Source organism: Falco rusticolus, chromosome 14 (assembly GCF_015220075.1).
Source record: "Falco rusticolus isolate bFalRus1 chromosome 14, bFalRus1.pri, whole genome shotgun sequence".
In the NCBI taxonomy this organism is placed as follows: Eukaryota; Metazoa; Chordata; class Aves; order Falconiformes; family Falconidae; genus Falco; species Falco rusticolus.
The window spans coordinates 16,724,915-16,747,013 of NC_051200.1; the positions used below are offsets into that span (position 1 = coordinate 16,724,915).

Genomic DNA, 22,099 nt, shown 5'->3' on the forward strand with positions numbered 1-22,099 from the left:
CGCTTAGCGGGGCGGGTCCCGGGTCCTGGGTCCCGCCTCCCGCCTCCCGCCCGGGCCGTCCCGTCGGTGGCGCAGGTGCGGCGCCTTTAAGGAGGCGGCCCCGCCTCCCCGCTACTGCCGGGAGGTGCTGCCGGAGCCGTGGCAGGTACCGGGGTAGGTGCCGTGGTAGGTACTGGGGGTCCCCTTGTGGCGGGTGGGCGCGGGCAGGGGCGCGGGCCGCGGTGTCCCGGGGGCCGCCGGGGCCGCCCAGACGCGGGGCTGCCGGCGTGTTCCTGCCCCGGGGGCCGCGCTGCGAGCGTGGTGCCGGCGGCCCCGGACATCCCCTTCGGCCCGCGGCAGAGGGGAGCCGGGGGTCCGGCCCGTCGGGGCGCGGGGGCCGGTGCGGCTGGGCAGGCAGGTCCCTCCCGCCGAGCTCGGCGGCGACCGCTCCCAGCCGCCACCCGTCCCCCAGCTCGCCGGTGCCGCTGCCCCGGGCAGGGAGCGGGGAGCGAGCGGCGCCGCAGACCCCCCGCGGGGGCTCCGGGAGCGCGGCTCTGTCCCGCTCCGTCGGGGCTGGGGCTGCCGCGGCCGCCCGGGGTCGGGGTCCGGATCCTGCTCCCGCCACCCGGCTGCTCCGCGGGGGGACGAGCCGCGTCCCCGGCCCGGGGCGCGTCTGCGGGCGCAGCGGCCGGCGGCAGCTCCTTCCCCCCGCGGGGACGCTGGGCGTCAGCGCCGGTCCCACGGCGCCGGCTGAGGTCACCGGGCGGCGGGGCTGGCAGGCAGCCCGGCCCGGGGCAGGGCCGCGGGGGCGCTCGGGGCACCGGGTGCCGGGGGAGCCGTGGGGCTGCGCTCAGCGCCTGGCTCGCTCCCAGCACGGACGCGCCCGGCTACTTGTGGCCAGGGCGAACGATGCCGGGCGGAGCGATGTCGGAGGCCGTGGATCTGTCCTTCCTCTCGGACGCGGAGAGGGATCTGATCCTGCAGGTCCTGCAGCGCGACGAGGAGCTCCGCAAAGCAGAGGAGCGGAGGATCAGGTGGGGACGTGGCGGGGGGCGGGCAGGGCGCTGGTTTCCCCGCTTTGCCCTACAAGCGGCTGGAGGGGCCAGGGTGCAGGTGATGGGGTGGGGGCGGCTCAGCCCCAGCCCCAGCCTGGGGGTCCCGCTGCAGCTCTGACGGTGCTGGGGTGTGAGCAGGCGCCTGAAGAACGAGCTGCTGGAGATCCGGCGCAAGGGGGCCAAGCGGGGCAGCCAGCGCTACAGCGAGCGGACATGTGCCCGCTGCCAGCAGAGCCTGGGCCGCGTCAGCCCCAAGGCCAACACCTGCCGGGGCTGCAACCACTTGGTGTGCCAGGACTGCCGTTCCTACAGCCTCAACAGCTCCTGGCGCTGCAAAGTCTGCACCAAGGAGGCGTGAGTACCCCAGGGGCAAGTGACAGGGACCTTTGGCACACTCCTCCTCTCCCCTTCTTCTTCCCGGTTGCCCTGGCTCGCTATCCCATGGCCAAGCTTTGCTAGCCTAGCTGATGTCCAGTGCAGGGCAGTTGTCTCTGCTGACACTTCCCGTGGCAGGCACCCATGGTTGGGTGATGGAGAGCTGGGTCGTGCCCCACTCTTGGGTCTCCTTTGTGCTGACTCCACTCCTTTTCCCCCCTCACTTGACTCTGGCATCCCCCCCATGCCCTTTGCTCAGCCTGTGTTTCAACCGCACCAGGTTTCCTCCCTCTCAGCCTCCCCGTCCTACAAAACCCTTCCTGCTCCTGTGTTTGCTGCGCACGTAGCTGGGCCAGTGCATCGGCTGTGCCCAGCCAGCTGCTAAACGTGCCCCCCGTGCCCGTGCTGTCCCTGGCTGGTGGCAGCACTGAGGATGGCATTGGGGCACAGGGAGCAGCCCCCACTGCTCCTGACTGCCCCCGCTGCCTCCCTGCTCTGCAGCGAGCTGAAGAAGACGACGGGTGACTGGTTCTATGACCAGAGGGTCAACCGCTTCGCCAACCGGCTGGGCAGTGACATGGTGCGGCTGTCCCTGCGGCACAGGTCGGCAGGTAGGAGTGCTGCAGCGATGCCTTCTCCCGCAGCCCAGCCTTCTGGGATGCTCCAGCTTTCCGAGGTGTGCCTCAGCATGGAGTTGGCTGGGAGCAGCTCCTGCCTCAGGTGCTGGGCTTGGAGCAGTGGTTCTCCTGATGCCTCTCTCTTTCCAGCCAGCAAAAGAGAGACCGTGGGACAAACCCTTCTCCAGAAAGCCCAGCTCAACGAGCCCAAAAGCTCCCCCACAGCCCAGCAGCAAAGCCCCCCGGCACCCCAGAAGGGGCCCAGGTGAGGATCCCTGCCATCTCCCTTGTTCTGGGTGCCAGCCCTCATCTGCTGTAGGGGCGGGACAGATGCTGTCACCCTGCTTAAATCATTGGTGGCGCAGAAGCTCTTTCTCAGCTCAACCTCCTTGCCAAACAGGACATACCTGTGGTTTTATTTGTCTGCAGTTTGTTCCCGGATGCTTCAGACCCTCGGGATGGCAAAAGCGACACAGAATCCATGGAAAACATGAGCCTGGATGGCTACAGACCTAGTCCTGGTGGTGGGGGCAGGTGAGGGGCTCCCTGTGTGGGTTTTCCTTGGCAAGACTGGCCTGGCGAAGGATAAGGACCTTCATCTGAAGTGGGTTTTTTTTCAGTCTAGTGAGGGGGAGCTGGCTCCTCTGGCTGGGCTGAACCTGTCCTTGGGCAGGCAGCTCCTCTGCTTCCCAGGCTGAGGTGTTCTAGGTAGCTTGTGGGGAGATAGCGCTTCCCGGCCGGCGCTTGCTCTTCCAGCCATGCTTTTGGCCTGCGACAGATGTTTCTGTATCCTCTGCAGAAGTAACTCCTTGGAGAGAGCTGCCCCTCTCAGAGATGGAAAACAGGCGGCTGCACCAGCAGGACCTGCTGCCTCCAGCCTGACCCTCCCTCTCCGCTCCAAAAACGCATTCTCTGACAGACGGGTGCGTGCCGCTGCTCCAGCAGGCTCAGCCCTGTCCTGGGGCGCAGGGCCAGGACCCTGTGGGGTGCCCAGCCTTGCCCTGCTCTGAAGGGATCTCCCCTCCCCAGGGTGCTGCCGTGGGGAGCTGCAGCAGTGCCTTGGTGGACGAGCACGAAACGATATTCAAGAAGAATCCCCGGCGGGTGGTGAGGCCTGCGGGTGAGAGCTGCGTGGTTGTGGGGGGTTTGGATGCTGACGTGGCGGGGGGTGGGTGGCCGCTTCTCCCCGGGCTGCGGTGGGCTTTTGGTGTGGATGGGAGAGGCTGGGGCAGCCCCTTGCTTGAGGGAGCAGCAGGTCTCTGTTAGTCCTGCACAGTGCTGCTGCCTCCTGCCTCACCATCTCTCCTGCAGACTACACCAAGTCGGTGATCGACCTGCGCCCAGAAGATTTTGTGGGGGAAGGCAGCTCTTTGGGGGACCGGAGCAAGTCGGTCCCTGGCCTCAACACAGAGCTGGTGAGACCCTCAGCATGCCGCAGAGCTGGCTGCCTGGCCAGCCGTGCCATGCCACTCCCCATGAAGGTGGCTTGTCTCTCCTTGCAGGAGGAGGAAGAGGAGGATATTGATAATCTGGTGGAGATCCATCGCCAGAGGGTGGCCCGCGGCAGCATGCGCAGTGGCACCTCCTTGGTGAGTCCCTGCAACGTGGTTGTGCTGCAGGAAGAAATGATGGAGAAGGGCAACGCAGACAGGTTGGGTGGGAGGAAGGCAGGGTGGGCAGCTCCACGGGCAAGAGCTTGGGGTGTGGGGGCTTCCTCCCCTTGAAGGGAATCAAAACACAGAGACCCAGCTCTCTTCCAGGGAGCCTGTGTGTAGGTGGAAGGCACTCGGCAGCCATCCCCAGCCACGGAGGGGTGAGAGGGGCAGTGCCGAGGAGGCATGGGGAGTAGCCTTGCTGAGGATGAAGAGGAACCATCAAGTGATGTTGCCTCAGCTCAGCCCTGCTGTGTCTTCCAGAGCACACTGGGGAGCATGGTCAGCATTTACAGCGAGGCTGGTGACTTTGGCAACGTCGCGGTCACCGGGGGAATCTCCTTTTCCCTGAGCTACGAGCAGAAGACACAGACCTTGTTCATTCATGTGAAGGAGTGTCGTCAGCTGGCCTATGGGGACGAGGGCAAGAAGCGCTCCAACCCGTGAGAGCTGGGCGGGGGTGGTGGCTGGTGGTGCTCAGCTGGGTTGTGGGTGCCCACCAGAGATGAGAGCAGTAAGCAGGGGGGTCTTGGCAAGGCAGGAGGTCTGGGGTTGCCCTGGGGGGCTCTGGGGGTGGGCTCTGGGGAGACCTTGGTGAAGTGCTGCTGCTTCTCCCTTCAGGTACGTGAAGACCTACCTCCTGCCTGACAAATCCCGGCAAGGGAAACGCAAGACGACCATCAAACGCAACACCATCAACCCCCTGTACAATGAGCTGCTGAAGGTGAGCGGGGATGGGCTGGAGGGGCAGCTGGGATGGGCACTCTGTGCTGTGGGGCCGGGCAGACAGCCGGCCCTGGGAAAGCTGCTGGAACAAACCAGGGGAGGGATGGGTTCCAAACGCCGAGGTGGGGGCTCTGTAGAGGACTTGTGTCCAGACACTGCACCCTGAAAGCTGGAAAAAAACCCACTCCTGGGCTGGGTTGCTGCTCTGATGTGGCTGCAGTGTCAAGCCCTGGGTGCCGTGGTGGGGTGGAGGCTCAACTGCAGAGGTGCATGTGTGTCACAGGCCATGTTCCTTGCTCCCGTGGCATCTCCCAGAGCTGGGCCCTTTTGCTCACCCTGGACATAGCTTTCATGGAGGAGGCTCCTGGGCCATCGCAGGCAGGCTGCAGTGGTGGGAGGGAGGGCGGCATGGCTGCAGAGGAAGAGCTAAGGCAGTTCTGGGTCCCTGGCAGAAGCACTTGGTGCCGCCCTTCACGGTTCCCTCTGCAGCCACCATGGGGTGGTGGGACTGGGTGGCTCTGTCCCTGAGCCTGGCAGCGCATCGCTGAGGCCAGGCGCTCTCTGGCAGGAGGGAAGTGGGAACTGCGGTTTTGTTTCCAGGCACCCACAGCCCTGGGTTTGCCAAGGTCTCACACTCTGACCGCCTGAGGCTCAGCGGGCTGGCAGAGCTTCACTTGTGGTGGAGGTGGGGTGGCTGGATGCTCTGAGTCTGGTCCTGGCTCTGAGGACCACTCAGAGCACAGGCTCCTGCACCACTGCCCCAGGACTTTGAGGTTTCAAGCAGGCTTGCAAAGGAAGATGAACGGTCTCCTGCATGTACCCATTGCTCCTCCAAGCTGTCTTCTCTCCTGCTCAAGACCTGTGGCTGATGGTGTCTGTTAAGCCTGTCCCCTGCCCGCCGCTGCCAGCTCACCAGGGGTTTTCCTGTTTCTCTTCCTAGTATGAGATTAACAAGTCCCTCCTGCTTGCGAGGACACTGCAGTTCTCAGTCTGGCACCACGATCGCTTTGGCCGCAACACGTTCCTGGGGGAGGTGGAAGTCCCACTGGACACCTGGAACTTCGAGAACCACCTGGAGGAGTTTCTGCCCCTGCATGGCAAGGTGCTGGCCCTGCTACCCCAGCCCTGCTGCCCGCAGCCACCTTTGCCTGGCCCTGTCCGGAGGGGGTGGCCCTTGGTGGGCAGAGGGGTGCACACACCTTGTCCGAGAACTGCCAAAAGGCTTGTGCCAAATCGAATCTTTGGAGAAGTGAAGACCTCAGAAGCAGACAGCAGTAGTGTCATAGTAAACAAGGGCAGATCTTCTGCCTCAAGCGCAGCTTCCCTCTTCCTCCTTGCTAAGTCCCCTATGTGATACTGCAGAACTTGTCTCTGCCCCATCAGGTATTTTCATTCTGCTTGCTTGACTGCTCTGAGTGCCGCTCTTCATGGCGCTCTGCTCCAGCTGGGAGGAATTGGAGCCAACTTCAGGGAAACAAATGGGGGAAATTGGCTGGGACATCCTGCTGCAGGCTGGAAAGCCAGGCAGCAAGGATCTTTCTGCTGCTGCCCTTAGGTCTGGTTCTGTAGGCTAACTCGTACTGTGGGCTCAGCCCTTGGTGTTGCTGGGGCTCACACAGCTTGTGGAAACCCCTAAACAGGGTTTTGTGAGGGAGGTGGCTGAGCCAAAGTAGGATCCCAAAGGAGCTGGTCTGAGTTCTGACGTGGTGATGCTGGGGAGGGTCTGTAGGCATTTGCCAGCTAAACCACCTCTAGAAGAAGCCAAGCCCTTTGGCCCAGCGTGGGGAGGTCTGCATGCAGACCAGGCCATCACCGTGTCTGCTTTGACCTCTAAAGTCTTGCCTCTCTGCAGATCGGGGCAGATGCTGCTGGTCTCCACCAGTACAAGGGGGAGCTGGTTGTCTCCATGAAGTACATCCCATCTTCCAAACACCCTGGGGCCGGCAAAGGCAGGAAGGGTGAGTGCTGGAGCTCCAGGATCTCTGTAGCCTGTGGGATCTGCTCATGGCAAGGCAAGGTGGGTCTTGATGGGTTTCTTGGGTGACGCCACTGCAGCCTTCTCCTCCATAATGCCTGCAGGGCTGCTCTGGGTCGGGGCAGACCTGGCTGTCCTCAGGCTGGTCCACTGGTCCTGGGGCTGGACCATCAGGCCCTGCACCAAGCAATTGCCTGCCCTGGCCTCAGCAGGCAGGGCCAGCGAGGGAGGAGGCAAGAGGAGAACCTAGCTGGGGGATCTGTACCTGCCTCTGTGATGAAGGTGTTCAGCAGGACCTTTCCAGAAGTTTGTGATGGTGTAAATTAAGGTCGATTAATTTTTTTGTGTTGGATTTTCCCCAGGCAAAACAGGGGAAGGTGGTGAGCTCCAGGTCTGGATCAAAGAAGCCAAGAACCTCACAGCTGCCAAATCTGGGGGGACCTCAGACAGCTTTGTCAAGGGGTGAGTGTGGGTCCTGGGTAGGGGGGCAACGAAGGCACTGTCGTCCTTGGCTGCATCCCAGGGCACTTGCCAGAGCTGCCCGAGGGACCTGGGGAGGGAAGGGTCTCTCCACTAGCTGCCCCGTGGTGCCTGCGTTAGTGCCCTGAAAGTCACCGTCTGCCCAGAGACAAGATACTCCTGGCAGCAAGTGCTCTCCTAGGCTTTGGCTGGTTGAGAGGCTGCAGCCGGGAGGCTGTGTGCAGGGCAGGACTCCAGCTGCCATCAAATCATCTTCCCAGAGGTCGCCAAGCCACCGGGCAGCATGGCTGGGGGCAAGCAGGCTCCAGTCCTTGCCCTCTCCCCTCCTCAGGCTGCTGCAGTCTGCTGAGCAGCTTTTCAGGAGGCAGGGCAGGGACCCAGCCCCTTGCCGACTGTTGTCCTCCTGCCCAAGCCATATCGGGGAAGGTGGGCTCCAAGCCAGGTCCTGGGGTGCTGAGCTGCCCCAGACCCTGAGGCAGAAGGCAGCTGCAGGCAGCTAACCCAAGGGGCTGCTTCCCCCAGCTACCTCCTGCCACACAAAACCAAAGCCTCCAAGAGGAAGACGCCTGTGGTGAAGAAGACCCTGAACCCTCATTACAACCACACCTTTGTCTACAACGGCATCAACCCCGAGGACCTGCAGCACATCTGCCTGGAGCTGACGGTCTGGGACAGGGAGCCACTGTCCAGCAATGACTTTCTCGGGGGTGTCCGTCTGGGGGTGGGCAATGGTGAGGAGCCCTGGGGTCCTATCAAACCCTGGGGACAAGCAGCCTTGCTTGGGGCTGCCTTGCTGCAGGCAGGAGGCTGCTCCAGCCGTGACTTCTGCCCATATGTAACCTTTCCCCCAGGCATGAGCAACGGGCAGGCTGTGGACTGGATGGACTCCACGGGTGAAGAGCTGAATCTGTGGCAGAAGATGTGCCAGTACCCAGGCTCGTGGGCAGAGGGGACGCTCCAGCTCCGCTCCACCATGGCCAAGCTGAGGCCATAGGCTGTGGCACTGGGACTTGGCTGGGGGCTGGCACTGCTGCTTCTGGGCCACCCTCGCTGCACGGCCTGGCAGGGCTGCCCTGTGTGGGCTGGCTTTTTGTTGGGTGGTTGTGGTTTTTTTCCTTTAATAAACATGACCCTCTCTAAACAGGCTTGGGCAGAAACTCTTCTTGGCTTAGCTTCGTTTAAAGGGTTTTCCTTTTGTCCTAGGCTTTGCACCAAATTTCAGGCTGAACTGGAGTCGTTGTGGACCCTCCCTTCTTCCCGCCTCCAGGCAAAATACTTTGAAATGTAGTTGGGTTTTCTTTCCATTCTTCTTACTCATACCCCTTCTCTTTCACAGTCTGCTCCCTCCTTGTCTTCCCCACCCTCCTCCCTCAGGATACTGCCAGGACCAGGGCAGCCGTGCACAGCCTGGCCCTGGCTGTGGGCCCAGGATGGAGCTGTGTGGGGTCACCCTGGGGGTAGTGGTCCCCAGGAAGCATCCTTTTCCTGGGACCCTCTGCCACACACCTTCTGCCAGCACCGACTTTTAATACAATTTTATTTATTTCAAGTTAATACTCTATGGCTAAAACAGTTCCCAGGAAGGGTGCCCCATGGCTGGTGGAGGGTGAAGCAAGGGGCGGGGGGGGGATGGCGAGCCCGCGGTGGGGGCTGCACGCTGGCTTTGCTGAGCGTGGGGCTGTTTGCTTTTTAATGAAGGCTTTCTGGCAGGAGTGCCTGCCTGTCAGGGCTGACCCCAGGGGGGGAGGGAGCGGGTGCAGGTTGTGCCTGGGGGTGAAGCTACCCCAGGGGAGGGTGAAGCTGTTGCACTGTTTCCCTGCCTGTCCTGCCTGACCTCCCACTCTCTGCTCTGGCAGCTCAGCGCCTGGCAGCCCATCTCCCCTCTGCCCTGGGGTCTGAGCGGAGGCACTCTGGTGGGTCCCACCATGGTCCTGGCTGGGCTGAGCCATCCCACCCTGCAGCCGGCTGCTGGGCACTAGGGATGCTGCCAGCGCATGGTCCCTGGCCCTGCTGGCCTCTGTGCCAGAGCAGCCGAAGAGGGGCTCCCCTTCCCCAGGAGGCCCTTGGCACCCTGGTCCTCCTCTACGGTGGGTGACTAGAAAAGCAAAAAGGAAAGGTGTCCGTCCCTTGAGGCCAGCGGAGCGGGGGTGTCTCCCTGGCACTGTCTCACTCGCAGGGGTCCCCGCTCTGTGCCCGCCGTGCTGCCTCCCGCTCGCTCAGCAGGTACGTGTCAATGAAGACGAAGAGCTCATCAGGGCTGATGGGGGAGATGTAGCGCTCGCGGTCGGCGCCTGCCTTGTCCAGCAGCACCGCATTGAAGTGGGAGCGGGTGAGGTGCAGGAACTGCCTGGGGGTGCAGGGGGGAGCCGACGGTCAGGGTTGGGGGGCTTGTCATGGAGGGCTGAGCCTGCCCACCCCATGAAACAGCGCTCAGGTCCTCCTCAGGTGACTCCCATCCGTTCCCTGGGGCTGTGAGCTCTGGGAGCGTCTGGTGATGCTGTATTCAGGCTTGCTGGGGGTGTCCTCACATTGCACCAGCCCCTCTGGTGCAGCAGAAAAGGTCTGTCCACCAACCCAGCTGCAACCTCATGCTTTGCCATCCCCAGAGATGTCCCCATGCTCAGTTCCCCTGCACAGGCACCTGGCTCTGCAGGACAGCCCCCTCTCCCCCCTACCTGAGCTCCTCAATGATGCCAAGGGACAGCTGGTGCTCCCGGATGCGTCCCACCTCGTGCGGGGGCTGCCCCACCAGCTCCACGGTGGTGACATGACGCAGGTCCAGCCCACAGGCAGCTTGCTGTGAAGGTCGAGGCGGGTGAGAGGGTGCTGGAGGTGGAGAGGGGAAGGTGGGGGTGGCAGGAGGGACTTCTCACCTGCAGCATGGAGATCTGCATCTTGTAGTAGCGGTTAGAAGGGTCAGGGGCTGAGATGACGAGGAGGCGGCGTTTCTCATGGAACTGATCCAGTAGGCTGGCAGCTGAGTTCACGTCCGTGTTGATCTGCATGGCTGGAGTGAGAGGCGTGCGTGTGGGGAAGTGCCATTTTGCGCCCCCCATCACCCCTTCCCCACCCCTTTGCCAGGCCAGGTGGCATCCTCCCCAAGCGCAGGGCATGGCTGCAGGCAGGTCCCCCCCTGCCCTGCCCCACTTACGCGCACAAAGGGGCTGGGAGCCAGTCCACTGCTGGGTGGACTGGCAGATGCGCAGGGAGGTGCCCTGGCGCTCGTAGCCCCCCTCGCACAGGTACTCGCAGGTGGCTCCGTAGTTGTTGCCGTCAGAGGTGCAGGAGAGGTAACCGTTCTGCGGAGGCTTCAGGACAGGGCAGCGCCTCACTGGGAAGAGGGAGGCTGAGTAAGGGCTGGGGGACATGGGGCACGGCCCCAGCCGTGGGGTGCGGAGCCCAGAGCTGGGGGGAGGCAGCCAGCAGCCCCCGGGGAGCCTGCTTCACCTTGGACACGGATGCTGAACTTGCAGCTGGCTCGGTTGTACGCCTGGTCATGGGCAGTGTAGCGGATCACGTGCTCTCCTTCGGGGAATTCAGAGCCGGGCTCGGGGCCCCGCAGCATCACCCTGCACCCAGCAGAAGGATTTCTCTGTCAGGACCCCGGGAGGGAGCACCCAGCATGGCCCCCAGCCCTCGCTGGTGGTGCCCCTAGCACCTCCGCCCTCACCTCTTAATGATGCCGTCAGCAGAGTCCTTCACACGGGGGGGGTCCCAGTAGACAGTGGCGGTCAGCTTGCCCGGCTCGGCTATCCGCTCCCGGGAATCTGGGCAGCGGATCTTGGGAGGCTCCATATCTGCCCACAGGGAGGAGAGGGAGTTGGGGAACCTGAGGGCACTGGGGCTGGGCTGCGAGAGCCAGGCACTGGCCCCAGCGTGTAACCCCAGGGTTAAACCCCAGCATCCCCCAGGGATGCTGCGCACATCCCAGGCACCCCAGAGCCAGCAAGCCCTGCTGTAAAGCCAGCACGGAGTGTCCTGACCCTGAACCAACGTGCCTGCACCAGTGCGTGCTTCAGGACAAACAGCACCTCAGGGAGCAATGGGCACAGCGGTCCCAGGGTCAGGAGGTGCAGAAGCCAGCGCCTGGCAATGCCCGGGTCGGACGTGGGGTGATACCTGTAGGCACTCCAGGGATGTGGGGCGGCCTGCCCTTGTGCGCCCCAGCAGCATGGGGCTGAGAGGACGGTAGGGTGAGAATTTACCTACACAGATTGGCTCGCTCCCACTCCAGCGCCCGTCCTCCATGCAGATGCGGCTTCGGTCACCCTCCAGCTGGTAGCCGGGCAGGCAGGTGTAGTCACAGCGGGAATCCATCTGCACGCCGGCTGAGCACACGTAGGAGCCCCGCAGCACTGCCGGCAGCACGTGGCACCGGATTTCTGGGATGGAGAGCACAAAGAGGGGAGGGAACCAGCCGGCCTGACTGCTAGTGGGCAGAGCACCCAGGACTGGCTGCCATGGGTGTCTGTGGGGATGCTGGCAAGCTGACGGCTTGGGCACACTCACGTCGGCAGTACGCCATCCCAGACCAGTGGCGGCTGGGCAGGCACTGGACGGCGCCGGGCCCCACCAGGCGGTACCCACGGGCGCAGCTCAGCTCACAGCGTGTCCCCAGGCTGCTGCGGTAGGAGCCCCCCCGGGGAGAGTAGCAGGTGGCCTCTCCGCGGTGGATGTTGAGTGTGGCACACCACTGGGGCACTGGGGGAGAGGAGGGAGGTGAGGGGGCCACCCAACCCTGCCGTGCCTCAGTTTCCCCATGAGGTTTGGGTGCCATTACCTCGGCGATAGTCCAGGGCAGGTTCAGGAGGGGCTTCTTCTGCGTACACTTCATTGGTGTGACTCTCGGCTGCGTAGTAGCCAGACCCTAGGGAGGAGGAAGGAGACAAGGGGGCTGCGTGATGGCTCACGGATGCAGCGGCACCCAGGTGATGATGCCTCCCTGGGCAGCTGCACTGTCCTACCCCAAAACATCCTGCAGCACCCAGTAAGAGATCCGATCCCCAGGCATCCCCTGCCCTGCTGTCCTTGGGGCTGCCATCAAGGGTTAAGCCGGGCAGACAGTGAGCCCAGTCCCCAGCGACATGGTTGGTGTGCATTGGCACCAGCCCGCAGACTAAACAGTGGCAGGAGCAGCCGTGGTTATGGCAGGAAGCGGGTGCTGGCACACAGTGGGCTGGCACCGACCCCCGGCTTTGCGCTGCCGGGAAATCCTTCCACCCACTCCTGTGGCACTGTCCCTGCCACCGGGCATCCCGAGGGAAGGAAGAAAGCTGCCTTCTCCTGCCCATCCCAGCGGAGCCCCTGGCCCAGGCAAGGCAGGAGAGGCACGCTGCCCTGCTGGGGGGCTGGTGGGGATGCAGCCTCTCGCTTGTGTGCCAGAGAAGGATGCTGCTGCTGGGGGACGGTGCTGGAGGGGCTTGGCTGGAGCTGCTGGCCCCATGCCACCCATGCTGTGCAGAGGGTCCATGGCCAGGGGGAAGGACAGCCTTGTGCCATCCTTGCAGGCCACTCTCTGGCCCGCACCGCGTCCCCATGGGCAAGGGACCAGCCGGCGAGGAGGGAGCCATGCAGGGGGAGAGGGCTGGCATCCTTCCCCGTGGCCCCTCGGCGCCTCGGCCACGGCATTCCCCAGCACTGAGCTCACGTTTCCGCCGCGTTTCCGCAGGCCCCCGCCAGCGCTGCCCCCTCCTCGCTGCCAGCCCACCCCACCGCACTCCCCGCTCCCACATGGCGGGGATGCTCAGCCTGGGAAGGGACCCCAAGCAAAGCCACAGTCCCACTGCAGCTGCACCCATCTCCCCTTCCCCTTGCTCCGGGTTTTGGGAAGGGGATATCCGCCAAGGCCAATCCGAGGAGCAGCCCTGCCGTCACAGGGAGGAAACTCCATTACAAATCTTTCCAGCATGAACTTTACTACAGAGCGACTCCCCATTGCTTCCCACAAGCTTCATTAAGTCGCCCACACATTTCCACAAGCCTTTTATCCCAACGTCCTTCCCACGCTGCCACGGCTGCCCCAGGGAGTGGAGGGTCCCAGGGTTAGCACAGGGCTGGCATCTGTGGGGGTGGCAGTGGGGTTGTGTCAGTGAGCAGGGCTGCTTCCCGAGGGGGCTGCTGAGCGCCCCCCCCCCCCAGCTCCGGGGATGGAGTACACTGTGTTCCTGCAGGCAGATGTGCCATTTAATTTTGATGTTCCCTTTTTGTGCAGGCACAGCCTTTTGCTTCTCACCTGGGGCCAGCACGCAGCCCTGGCTGCCCTGGGCAGGAACATCCTCAGCCAGCCGTGCTGGCAGCGTGGCAAAGGGATGAGGATGGGAGCAGGGAAGGCCCTCCCCAAACAGGGCAAGAGCTTTTGATCCTTGGGCTGGCTGCAGTGGGGTTTGGGACTGCACACTCAGTCCAGGCAAACATCTGCTGCCGATGGCCCCCATGGGAGCAGGGAGTCAGCAGGAAGGCTGCGTTCGTGCAGGCAGGGGCGTGATAGAGAGGCTGGTTTTCTGCTCCTCTCCAGATGCCTCCCAGCACCCCATCCACTCCTCGTCCCCCACAGCATTCCCCTGCAGGCACCCCCTACCCTGTAGGCATCAATGCTCTCGCTGGCATCGCTGTACCAGGGCACCCCTCCCTCCTTCCCTGCCCGTCACCCCTTGATGGGAGCAGGACCCCGCAGGCTGCTGTCCCTGGGGGAGCCCCACTGCGCCCGCATGCGCCAGCACTCACCTTCGTGCCACGTGGATGACACCAGCCTGGTGAGGACAACCAGCAAGATGGGGGCCGCCTCCTGTGCCATGCTGGGGGGCTGGGGACTGGCCAGCTCACCTGCCGTGCCTGAGCCAGGGGCAGCCGCGGGGATGGCGAGGGGCTGGGAGCGGGATGATGCCCCCCTCCGTCGCCTTGTCACAGCACAGACGCCAGACCCTCCTGCCTGGCCGTGCTGCCTGTGCTCAGCAAACCTACTTCTCCCCTCTGCTGCTCGTCCCAAACATTCAAAAGCCGTGAGTCAGGCCCAAAATGATGAGATTGTCAAAAATAATAAATCCCAGGATCGCCCGTTTTCCAGTGTACCTCCTGCTTCTCCGAGGCTTTAAAAGGCTGTCAGAGTTTTTTCTTTGCAAGCAGAAGAGCCAGGAGCCTGTGTTGACAGAGGAGAGAGCCAAGCCCAGCCTGTCCCAGCCCTGGCGGGCTCTGGGAACAGGGGGTCGGGGGGGAGGCGAGGACAGAACGGCGGGAGCTGAGACCCCTTTTCCAGCTCTTGCCAGGAGGGAGGGAGAGACAGACCTCACTGCAGACGGCGGGCTGGGAAGCGGGTCCTGAGGCAAGCGCTTCCAGCTAGGGGCTGCTGCCTCCCAGCTGAAGCGCAGCCCCCGCCGGGCAGGGCTCATGGAGCACGTTCGGTGGGACCCGCTGCCCCACGAGGTGGGGGGCGGGCGCCGGAGCCCCCCGGGGTTTAGGCGCTGGAGCACTGGACCGCGTGGGTGAGGGGAGGCGAGGGACGAGCCTGGCACTCACAGGTAGGAGAGCTGGCGTGGGGTGATGGGGGGGGACGTGCTGCCTGAATGCACTAATTATGTGGCGGCCAAACGGTGAGCGCGCTAATTAATAACACAGCTGTCCCGAGCAGGAGAGGGCTGCCAGGAGGCGGCTGTGCAGGGCTGCAGGGCGCGGGGATGCCCGTCGCTTGCCGGCATGGTGGCCGTGCCATGTGCTGGGGGGCAGGATGGCCGGTCCCTGCTCTGCGGGGGGACACCCGGCCAGGCGGCAGGGGCTGCACCGCCAGCCGCTGGGGCAGGAGAGCGGGGACGGGCGGCCCGGTGTGGTCGCGGCCCGGCAGGGGGCGCCCCGCTGGGGAGGAGCGGCCCGCCTTCGGGCGCGCTCGGCCATTTCCGTGAGCGCTCGGCAACCTCCGCCGCCTCTCGGGCGCCGCCGGCGGTGCGGGGCGGGGCGGCGCGGCGGGGCCCGGCCGGCAGGAGAGGGCCCGCGTCGGCCATGGCGTCCCCGTCGCGGCGGCTGCAGACGAAGCCGGTGATCACCTGCCTCAAGAGCGTCCTGCTCACCTACACCTTCGTCTTCTGGGTGAGCGCCGAGCCGCGGCCGCCCCGGCCCTTCCTGTCCCCGCGATATATCGCCGCCGCGCTGCCCTGTCGCGACAGTCGCGAGCCACAGCAGCTTTCCCTTCTCCCCAGGTGTCGGGCATCGTGCTGCTGGCCGTGGGCGTGTGGGGCAGGGTGAGCCTGGCCGTCTACTTCTCCTTGCTGGACGAGAAGGCCACCAACGTCCCCTTCGTCCTGGTGGGCGCTGGCACTGTCGTTGTCCTCCTGGGCACCTTTGGCTGCTTTGCCACCTGCCGCGGCAGCACCTGGATGCTCAAGCTGGTGGGTGGTCCCGGACAGGGCAGGATGGGGTCCCATGCACTCCTGACCCATCCCGACCTGTCCTGACCCATCCTGGCACGTCCCATCCTTCCCCATGACTCCCTATGCAGTCCCCATCCCGACCCATCCTACCCCATCCCATCCATCCTACCCCATCCCATCCATCCCACCCCATCCTGACCTTCCCCATCTCATCCCATCCTGCCCCATCCCATCCACACTGTCCCATCCCGCCCTTTCTGCCTGCAGTACGCCATGCTCCTGTCCCTCATCTTCCTCATCGTCCTGGTGGCTGCCGTCGTGGGGTTCGTCTTCAGGCACGAGGTGAGCTGGGCACCCACTGCTGCTTCCCCATGCTGCGGGGCGAGTTTGATGCAGGCTTTAATGCAAGAGCAGTTGCAGGTGTCACTGGCGGGGCAGAGGTGCTGCTGGGAGCAGTGTTTAGTTTAGCCAACATAGGGTTAAAACAGCCCAAAGAGCAGCTTGGTCCCTAAAAGGCCCCATAAGATCCCCGTAAGGACCAGGCTGGGTCAGGATCCACCTGACACAGCATGCTGCCCCTCCGTCAGAACAGGCAAAGTAGCCCTGGACTTTTAATTTTGGACTTTGATCTATCTTCTGCAATAATTTCTGTAATTAAAGCTCCTCTGAGGGTTCCTGTGCCACGGAGCAGCCTGCTTAGGGGGGAGTTGGCACCACACGGGTCCTTGTTATTACATGCAGCATCCCTGCCGCCACGGCGCATCCCAGCCTGCCCTTTAATTGCCTGGGTTTAATTGCCTGGGTGGCCGGGGTGATGTCTGCTGGCCGCGGCCAGAGTCATTCCTGCCGACACTGAGAGGTGACTAATGTGGGGCCGCGGGTCCTGAAGCGCGGGAGGGGACAGCACCGCCGCAGAGACCTCTCTCTTGCAGATTAAGACAAACTTCGAGAGTAACCTCAACCTGGCCCTGAGGGACTACAACATGACCGCGGATCGACACAGTGAGGCCGTCGACACCATCCAGAGGACCGTGAGTGCCCCAGGCTGGCGTCTGGCTGGCGGTGGGTGGGTCTGCTCGCCTTGCCCAGGGGCATCCCCTGGGACCCCCGCAGCATCGGCATCCCTGGCGCGGTGCTGGGGGTCCTTTCACACCATGGGCTTTTGAGTTTGGGAGGAGATGCTGGGTGAGATGGGGGCAGTTGCTGGAGAGGCAGGGGAGCCATGGGAGTGATGGTGGGTCTAGGGGGTCAGTACCCTGGTGTGACTGTGCTCCCCAAATGTGCTTCCCCCTCCAGCTGCACTGCTGCGGGGTGCAGAACTACTCGGACTGGGAAAGGACTGAGTACTTCACCCAGAAGGGTATCCCACGGAGCTGCTGCAAGAGCCAGGATGACTGCTCGGAGGAGGATCTGAAAGACCCAAGTAAAGCCAAGCTGAAAGTGTTTGTGGATGTAAGTTCAGCTTAGAAAAATCTCCCTGCCAGTCCTGGAGGTGGAGAGGGCAGAGCTGGGTGGGTGGAGAAGGGTTTGCCCTTCACTGGAGGCTTGAAAGGAGAACTACTCTCTGTGCAGGTGTCCTGTGGCCCAGGGACTCCCCTGGGATGGAGGCAGGGGAAAGGTATGGAGGAACGAGCCCTCCCTCCTGCCTGAGGGCCCCTCCACTCCTTCTTTGGAGGTCCCCAAACGTTTGCGCTAGGAGCTGTGTGTTTTGGAGAACGGGTGAATAAGGAGGTTATTTCCCAGTAAAGTTCATTTCGGCAGTGCTGGTGTCTTCCGACTGTGCAAAGTCCTGACCCGGCAGTGAGCGCGGTGACCTCATCTGGCAGGGAGGGCCTGGTGATGCAAGGGCCATTCCTCTGATGAGTCACCTTGCTCAACCCAATGCCACCACTGGGAACAGCCCAAGGGCAGCACTCCCCTTGATAACGGCTGGGCTGGGAGGCTGGCTGCTGCGGTGCTGATAGGGAAATAACTTCGCCAAGGTCAGGCAAGAGGGTGACAGCCAGAAGCCTTTGGCGGCCTGTGGGAGCATCTTCCCCTGGAGCTGCTGGTGCTCTGGGGAGGTTTGCGCTCCTGGGGGTGAAAAGCACTGGACCCATGTGCTCTCTTTCCCTCCTCTGCAGGGTTGTTTTTTCCTGGTAACGTCAACGATGGAGTCAAAAATGAGCATTGTGGCTGGAATCTCCTTTGGCATTGCATGCTTCCAGGTAAATCTCCTTTGTCTGGTACAGGAGGAGTGCAGAGCAAAGTTAGTGTGCCTCCGGAGGTTATTTAATTTCCGTGCAAAGCCTGGTGTGTGCACAAAAGTCACGTCCTGTTTCAGCCAGGGAGGAGTAGCTATTTTGCAGATTCCGCTTGGGTTTAATCTCACCACCGTGCAGTCTCCAGTCTTTTAAACCCAGGACTGAAGCACCAGCTCTGTTTCTGTGAGCCCAGCTTATCTGAGAATAGCCCCTGTATGAAACAACTGACTTCAAGAAAAACCAAACCGAGCCTGTGCTGTGCTGGGCAAACTCCCTGCATTTGCTGTTGGCAGGGATCAAATCTGCGCCCTTCCTTTTCCTACCCGCTGACCTCCCTTTTCATCTGAGAGGTGTTTTGGCATCAATTCTGCATGGCTGAGTCCCTGTGAGCACCTGTGGGGCATCACCTGTGCTGGCAGCTTACACCCCACACACTGCCTTGCCCTGCAATTGTGTCCTTTCCCTCCTGCTCCCCACCATCTCCTTTACTTTATCCTGTAGGATGCTTCCTGCAGGAGCCGCAGCGGTGTCATGCTGGCCAGCCCTGCTCCGGCAGGCCTTATCCCCGCAGGAAGCGGGAGGCCCCTGCCCCCGGCTCCGCCGCGCAGGGCGCTGGGCATGCTGACGCTGCCGTGGGGCTTCCCGAAGTGCCGAGGGTTTTCCGGTGCTCCACAGTGGGAGCTGCAGGATGCACAGCCGGCCCTTCTTTAGCTGGTTTGTGGAAGCTTGCTGGGCAATCGGCACTGAGCAGCTGCGGAGTGGGCTCGGCTGGCCTTGACTTTGGAGGGGCTTGAGTTCCCCCTCCCCTTGGCCCGGCGCGCAGAGGCAGTGGCATGAGCTTTGAGGTGCTGCCGCCTGGGACCATTGGGTGACCATGCCAGCATGGGGAGAAGGAACCCTGCCAAGATATTTCTCCCGTAATGAGTGTGTCGTCGTGCGTTTCCCGTAATGGATGGACCGAGCTGGGGGAGAGGCGGGAGCCAGCAGCCCCTGCCTGCAGCTTGTGCTACCAAGTGCTTCCGATTGCAGCTGGGAGAGCCCAGGAGCTGCAGTTGCTCTGCTCTGCCCAGCCACTCACCCCACTTTCTTCTTCAGCTGGGCTGTGCTCACTGTGGCGTCACCAAGATGTGACTGACACACAAAGTGTGAGCTGCACACTCCCAGCTGTGAAATTATCTCGGCTGATGCCAGGCTTGGGAATTGTAACTGGCTCCTGGCTTTTATGGCTCTTTCAGCAAGCCTTGCTGTGTTGTGTGGCCGGCAGGGAGCCATCATGCAAATGTGCCTCTAACTTTGCTTGTGGAGGTCAAACTCCTGCAGGATCTGGCCCTAAATGTCTGCGTAGGGGGGCTGGGAGGCCACGTTGTGATGACTGTAGCGTGTCCTTCAGATGGTGATGCGAAACCATTTGTTCCATGGTCCTTGCAACAGGGAGAGGTGACTGCTTGAGAGGTGTTCTTTTGTGTGTGTAATTGGCTGTGACACTCCAGATAATCTGTGTAATCTCCAAAATTACCATAAAGCTGTAGATGCTTCATGAAGCAAAATGTAACAGGATGGGACACAGCACCTCCCGTGAGGAGCTTGTTTGGCTGATGCATGTCAGGATCCTCTGCTTTGGCCTCTCTGTTATTCTGAAGCAGGGCGCAGCAGCCTATGTTGTGGTTTATAAATCCCACTGTACATCCTTGGATTTTATAAAACTGATGCTCTGGAGCAATTTGTCAGGCTTTCCCCCTAAAATGTTGCATCATGTTTTTGGCTACCTCTGATGTATGTGTTTTTATTCTCTTCAGTTGGTTGGCATCATTCTTGCCTGCTGCCTGTCCCAGTACATCACGAACAATCAGTACGAGATGGTGTAGCCGTGTAGCTGGCCCCCAGTGCGCTGTGGCTGTGGCTGGGTATGTCCGTCCAGTGATGTAAGCTCGGTGGGCTGCCTCTGCATCCCTGCCTGCTGCCTGGTAGCCCCTGGGGACCTTCAGCGTGGCAGTGGGTACCACGTGTGGGGGCGTGTGGGGATAGAGGGCACCTGCAAGACTGTCTGCTATGTCATTTTAAGCTGTGTATAAATCCAGCCTCGTCTGCTAACGCTTTGTCTTGTGCGTTGCAGGGTATGCTCTCCGTGGCCAGGGAGGATGCCACCACCTCCAGTTTTCCTCTGGCTGCCACTTTGTGAAATCTGGCTTTGAACTGACTGATCTTCTTTTCCACTAGCTTATAGAAACGAGTGCAGCAGCTGTCCTGGTGCGCTCAGGGACTTGTCCTAACACTACTCCGCTGTGCCACCACGTGGGATAATTAGTGTAGCTGCGGTGGTTACAGCGAGCGGGCTCCTCCGGGTGCCGCAGCCCCTGTCTCTTTCCTTGGCGGCGCACTCGAGTGCCATGGCGAGCTGACCATGCAGGCAGCCTCGTGGGACTCCCAGTGCTCATCTTCGGTGCCTCCGTTGGGAAAGCAAGGCTTCCCCTCATCTCTGGCAGCCACTCGGTGTCCCCTCGCTCTCCAGACGTGGTTGCTCTCGAGATGGGGCTGTTGCCCTGTTAAAACACATCCGTGCCTGCCTGAAGCCCTTGGCTCAGCAAGGTCTCAGTGTGTTGCCAAGCTCTCTCTCATCCCTGCCCTGGGTTTTATATACTTTTTTATAGTTGTACTTTTTTAAGTACAGGCTGTAGTGATTCTTTGTAAGCTGTAGCAAGGTTTGGTGATGTAGCTTCTGGTGCCTTTACCTTGGTAGGTGTCCTTGCACCAAGTCAGCTGTGACTTGATTGTCAGTATTATATGCTGCTTTAACTCGTTTTGTGTATTGAGTAGAACTCTCTTGTCCCAAAACACAATAAATATTAAGATATTTTACTCTATGAAACCACCTTAGCTTTTCTTTTCATCTCCTGGAAATAACTGCTTGAGTTGCTGCAAAGAGCAGCAACCCTCCCTGGGAGGCAATCCACTCGCCCCGGGCCAGCCAGTAACCTCTGGACCATCGCAGCTTGTGTTTTTCCGATGCTCACCAGTGCACTTGCACTTACAAATAACCTCTGTAATTGAATTTTCTTCGTAACAGCGGTTGTGTAACAGTGCTGAAGCAGAAGGCCTGGAGCATCCCAGCCCAGGAGCCGGGTGGGTGAGTTCAGCCCTGTGCAAACGTGTGCATCCTTTGCCAGTCGGCCACTGGTGCGGAGCAAAGGGTAAGGCAGCGCTGCTGGACCTGCCTTCGCCCCCAGCCTCTCCCCAGGGCAAGAAACGTGGGTTTAAGCTGTTGTGTTTGTTTGCTACTGCTCATCTTTGGGCTGTTTTGTCAGCAAGCCGTTGCCTTACTGAGCCTGATGATGCAGTGGTGTGGTGAAGCTCCGTTCCGGTGAGCTTGGGATCTTCAGGTGTCAGGAACAAACCCAGAAGGGCTCTGGCTTGGAGCAGCCAGCTGGCTGCTGGGGCTCTCTGTCCTGCTCCGGGGAAGCAGGCAGGTGTAAAAGGAGCAGTTACGCTGCGCGTAGGAGTGGTGGCCCCTTGTCAGCATCAGCCCTCTGGCAAACACTACTTCAGTGCTGGGTGAGCTGCCGCAGCCAAACTGCCCCACAGCGAGAAACCCACAGGGGAACAACCAAAATCCTTATGCCGCGCTGAACCCGGGTGAGTAAATCGGACTGTTGTCAGCTCCTGGCTGCCCAAAAGCCTCCTGGGTCAGGACGGTGCGGCAGAGTGCGGCAGAGCACAGAAGCTGGGTTGGAGAGATCAGCCGATGGCAATGGATGGATGGAGACAGGGCAGGAACGTGAGAGGAGCAGGGCCAGGCTTGGCTAAACCCATCCTCACCAGAAAGCCTGCACAGAGGGGAGTGACCCGGCGCTGGTCTGTGCGCCTGGCTCTGCATGCAGCTTCATTCCCAGGTGGGGAGGGGATGGCTCTGGCAGAAGGTGGGATGGGCAGCCTGGAGGTTCCCAAGCTGCTGCAGGAAAACTAGCACTGATGGTGCTGACCTGGGGAGCACATAGGCTTGGCCAGTCTGCTGATCCCCACAGCCAGCAACAGGCACTGCGGGCATCAGTGCCCCCTCTCAGAGGCATAAATATCTCGGGGGACTTGTCGGAAACGCTTGGTGTCCCCCAGGCTGGTTGGTGTCCCTTGGGATGCTGTGTGGGGAGCTCTGCTGCACCATGCTTCCAGCATTTTAACCACATTGTCAGCACAGCCGTGAGCAGGGACAGAAGGAGCTGCCCTTAAAAAGTGCTCATGTCCCTGCAGGAGCCACAGGGATGCAGGGAGTGCCTGACAGCCCCGGAGACACCGCGGCTGGCACCCGTCACAGTAGCAGCAAGTGGAGCCTGACCTCTGCTCTCTCCTCTGTATGTACAGCTGGGTAGGCTTGTCTGTCCAGGCGTTTCCCTGGAAAGCACCGGCCGTGGCAGTGCATGCTCCCTCAGTGACACTGAGAGGCTTTCCCTTGGTGACACCCGTGGGATGTCAAAGCTCCTCGGCAGCAGCCGGCTCCCTGGGGTGAAAGCTAGAGCCTGGGGTCTGCTGTGAGCACTGAGGCCGTGAGTGGTGGGGCTGCACAGGGGGTGCGCGGGGATTTTGGCTGTTAGCTGTCAGCACTGCTGCAGGCAGTGTCCTGCTCAGGGTGGCTGCGGTATCAAGGACTT

The 22,099-nt window shown here is 61.8% G+C and overlaps 3 protein-coding genes across 4 annotated transcripts; 2 read left to right on the forward strand and 1 right to left on the reverse strand.

Annotated features, from left to right (window-relative positions):
* The first annotated feature begins 12 nt into the window (after positions 1-12).
* SYTL4 (synaptotagmin like 4) lies at positions 13-8,000 on the forward strand. 2 transcript variants are annotated; one of them, XM_037408470.1, is made up of 17 exons: positions 13-153; positions 881-1,013; positions 1,173-1,388; positions 1,911-2,020; positions 2,177-2,291; positions 2,456-2,560; positions 2,826-2,949; positions 3,056-3,146; positions 3,338-3,441; positions 3,529-3,615; positions 3,943-4,121; positions 4,300-4,402; positions 5,345-5,506; positions 6,257-6,362; positions 6,742-6,841; positions 7,382-7,590; positions 7,711-8,000. In XM_037408470.1, the coding sequence occupies exons 2-17, from the start codon at positions 889-891 to the stop codon at positions 7,851-7,853; spliced, it is 2,079 nt and encodes a 692-aa protein (XP_037264367.1). In that variant the 5' UTR covers positions 13-153; positions 881-888; the 3' UTR covers positions 7,854-8,000. The 2 variants fall into 2 exon arrangements, with proteins under 2 accessions (XP_037264367.1, XP_037264368.1); XM_037408471.1 differs by lacking the exon at positions 13-153 and having other exon boundaries at positions 815-1,013.
* A 437-nt stretch (positions 8,001-8,437) lies between these two features.
* Positions 8,438-14,359, reverse strand: SRPX2 (sushi repeat containing protein X-linked 2). The gene is made up of 10 exons (XM_037408212.1): positions 13,583-14,359; positions 11,640-11,726; positions 11,369-11,560; positions 11,065-11,241; positions 10,530-10,656; positions 10,307-10,428; positions 10,011-10,190; positions 9,733-9,866; positions 9,535-9,656; positions 8,438-9,206 (listed from the first exon to the last, which is right to left on the reverse strand). Exons 1-10 carry the CDS (start codon positions 13,650-13,652, stop codon positions 9,026-9,028), a joined length of 1,392 nt encoding a protein of 463 aa, XP_037264109.1. The 5' UTR covers positions 13,653-14,359; the 3' UTR covers positions 8,438-9,025.
* A 434-nt stretch (positions 14,360-14,793) lies between these two features.
* TSPAN6 (tetraspanin 6) lies at positions 14,794-20,325 on the forward strand. Its single transcript, XM_037408480.1, has 8 exons — positions 14,794-14,935; positions 15,046-15,234; positions 15,484-15,558; positions 16,149-16,247; positions 16,513-16,668; positions 17,340-17,423; positions 19,256-19,363; positions 19,573-20,325. Exons 1-7 carry the CDS (start codon positions 14,849-14,851, stop codon positions 19,322-19,324), a joined length of 759 nt encoding a protein of 252 aa, XP_037264377.1. The 5' UTR covers positions 14,794-14,848; the 3' UTR covers positions 19,325-19,363; positions 19,573-20,325.
* The last annotated feature ends 1,774 nt before the right edge of the window (positions 20,326-22,099 follow it).

Excerpts from the sequence above, each read along its gene's own strand:
- TSPAN6 (XM_037408480.1), top strand. The coding sequence starts at position 14,849 with ATGGCGTCCCCGTCGCGGCGGCTGCAGACGAAGCCGGTGATCACCTGC. Across the intron at positions 14,936-15,045 it reads CCTACACCTTCGTCTTCTGG|GTGTCGGGCATCGTGCTGCT; the intron begins GTGAGCGCCGAG and ends CCTTCTCCCCAG. Across the intron at positions 15,559-16,148 it reads GGTTCGTCTTCAGGCACGAG|ATTAAGACAAACTTCGAGAG; the intron begins GTGAGCTGGGCA and ends TCTCTCTTGCAG.
- SYTL4 (XM_037408470.1), top strand. The coding sequence starts at position 889 with ATGCCGGGCGGAGCGATGTCGGAGGCCGTGGATCTGTCCTTCCTCTCG. Across the intron at positions 2,950-3,055 it reads ACGCATTCTCTGACAGACGG|GGTGCTGCCGTGGGGAGCTG; the intron begins GTGCGTGCCGCT and ends TCCCCTCCCCAG. Across the intron at positions 7,591-7,710 it reads CCGTCTGGGGGTGGGCAATG|GCATGAGCAACGGGCAGGCT; the intron begins GTGAGGAGCCCT and ends CCTTTCCCCCAG.
- SRPX2 (XM_037408212.1), bottom strand. The coding sequence starts at position 13,652 with ATGGCACAGGAGGCGGCCCCCATCTTGCTGGTTGTCCTCACCAGGCTG. Across the intron at positions 10,429-10,529 it reads GCTGACGGCATCATTAAGAG|GGTGATGCTGCGGGGCCCCG; the intron begins GTGAGGGCGGAG and ends TGCTGGGTGCAG. Across the intron at positions 9,867-10,010 it reads CTCCCAGCCCCTTTGTGCGC|CCATGCAGATCAACACGGAC; the intron begins GTAAGTGGGGCA and ends CTCTCACTCCAG.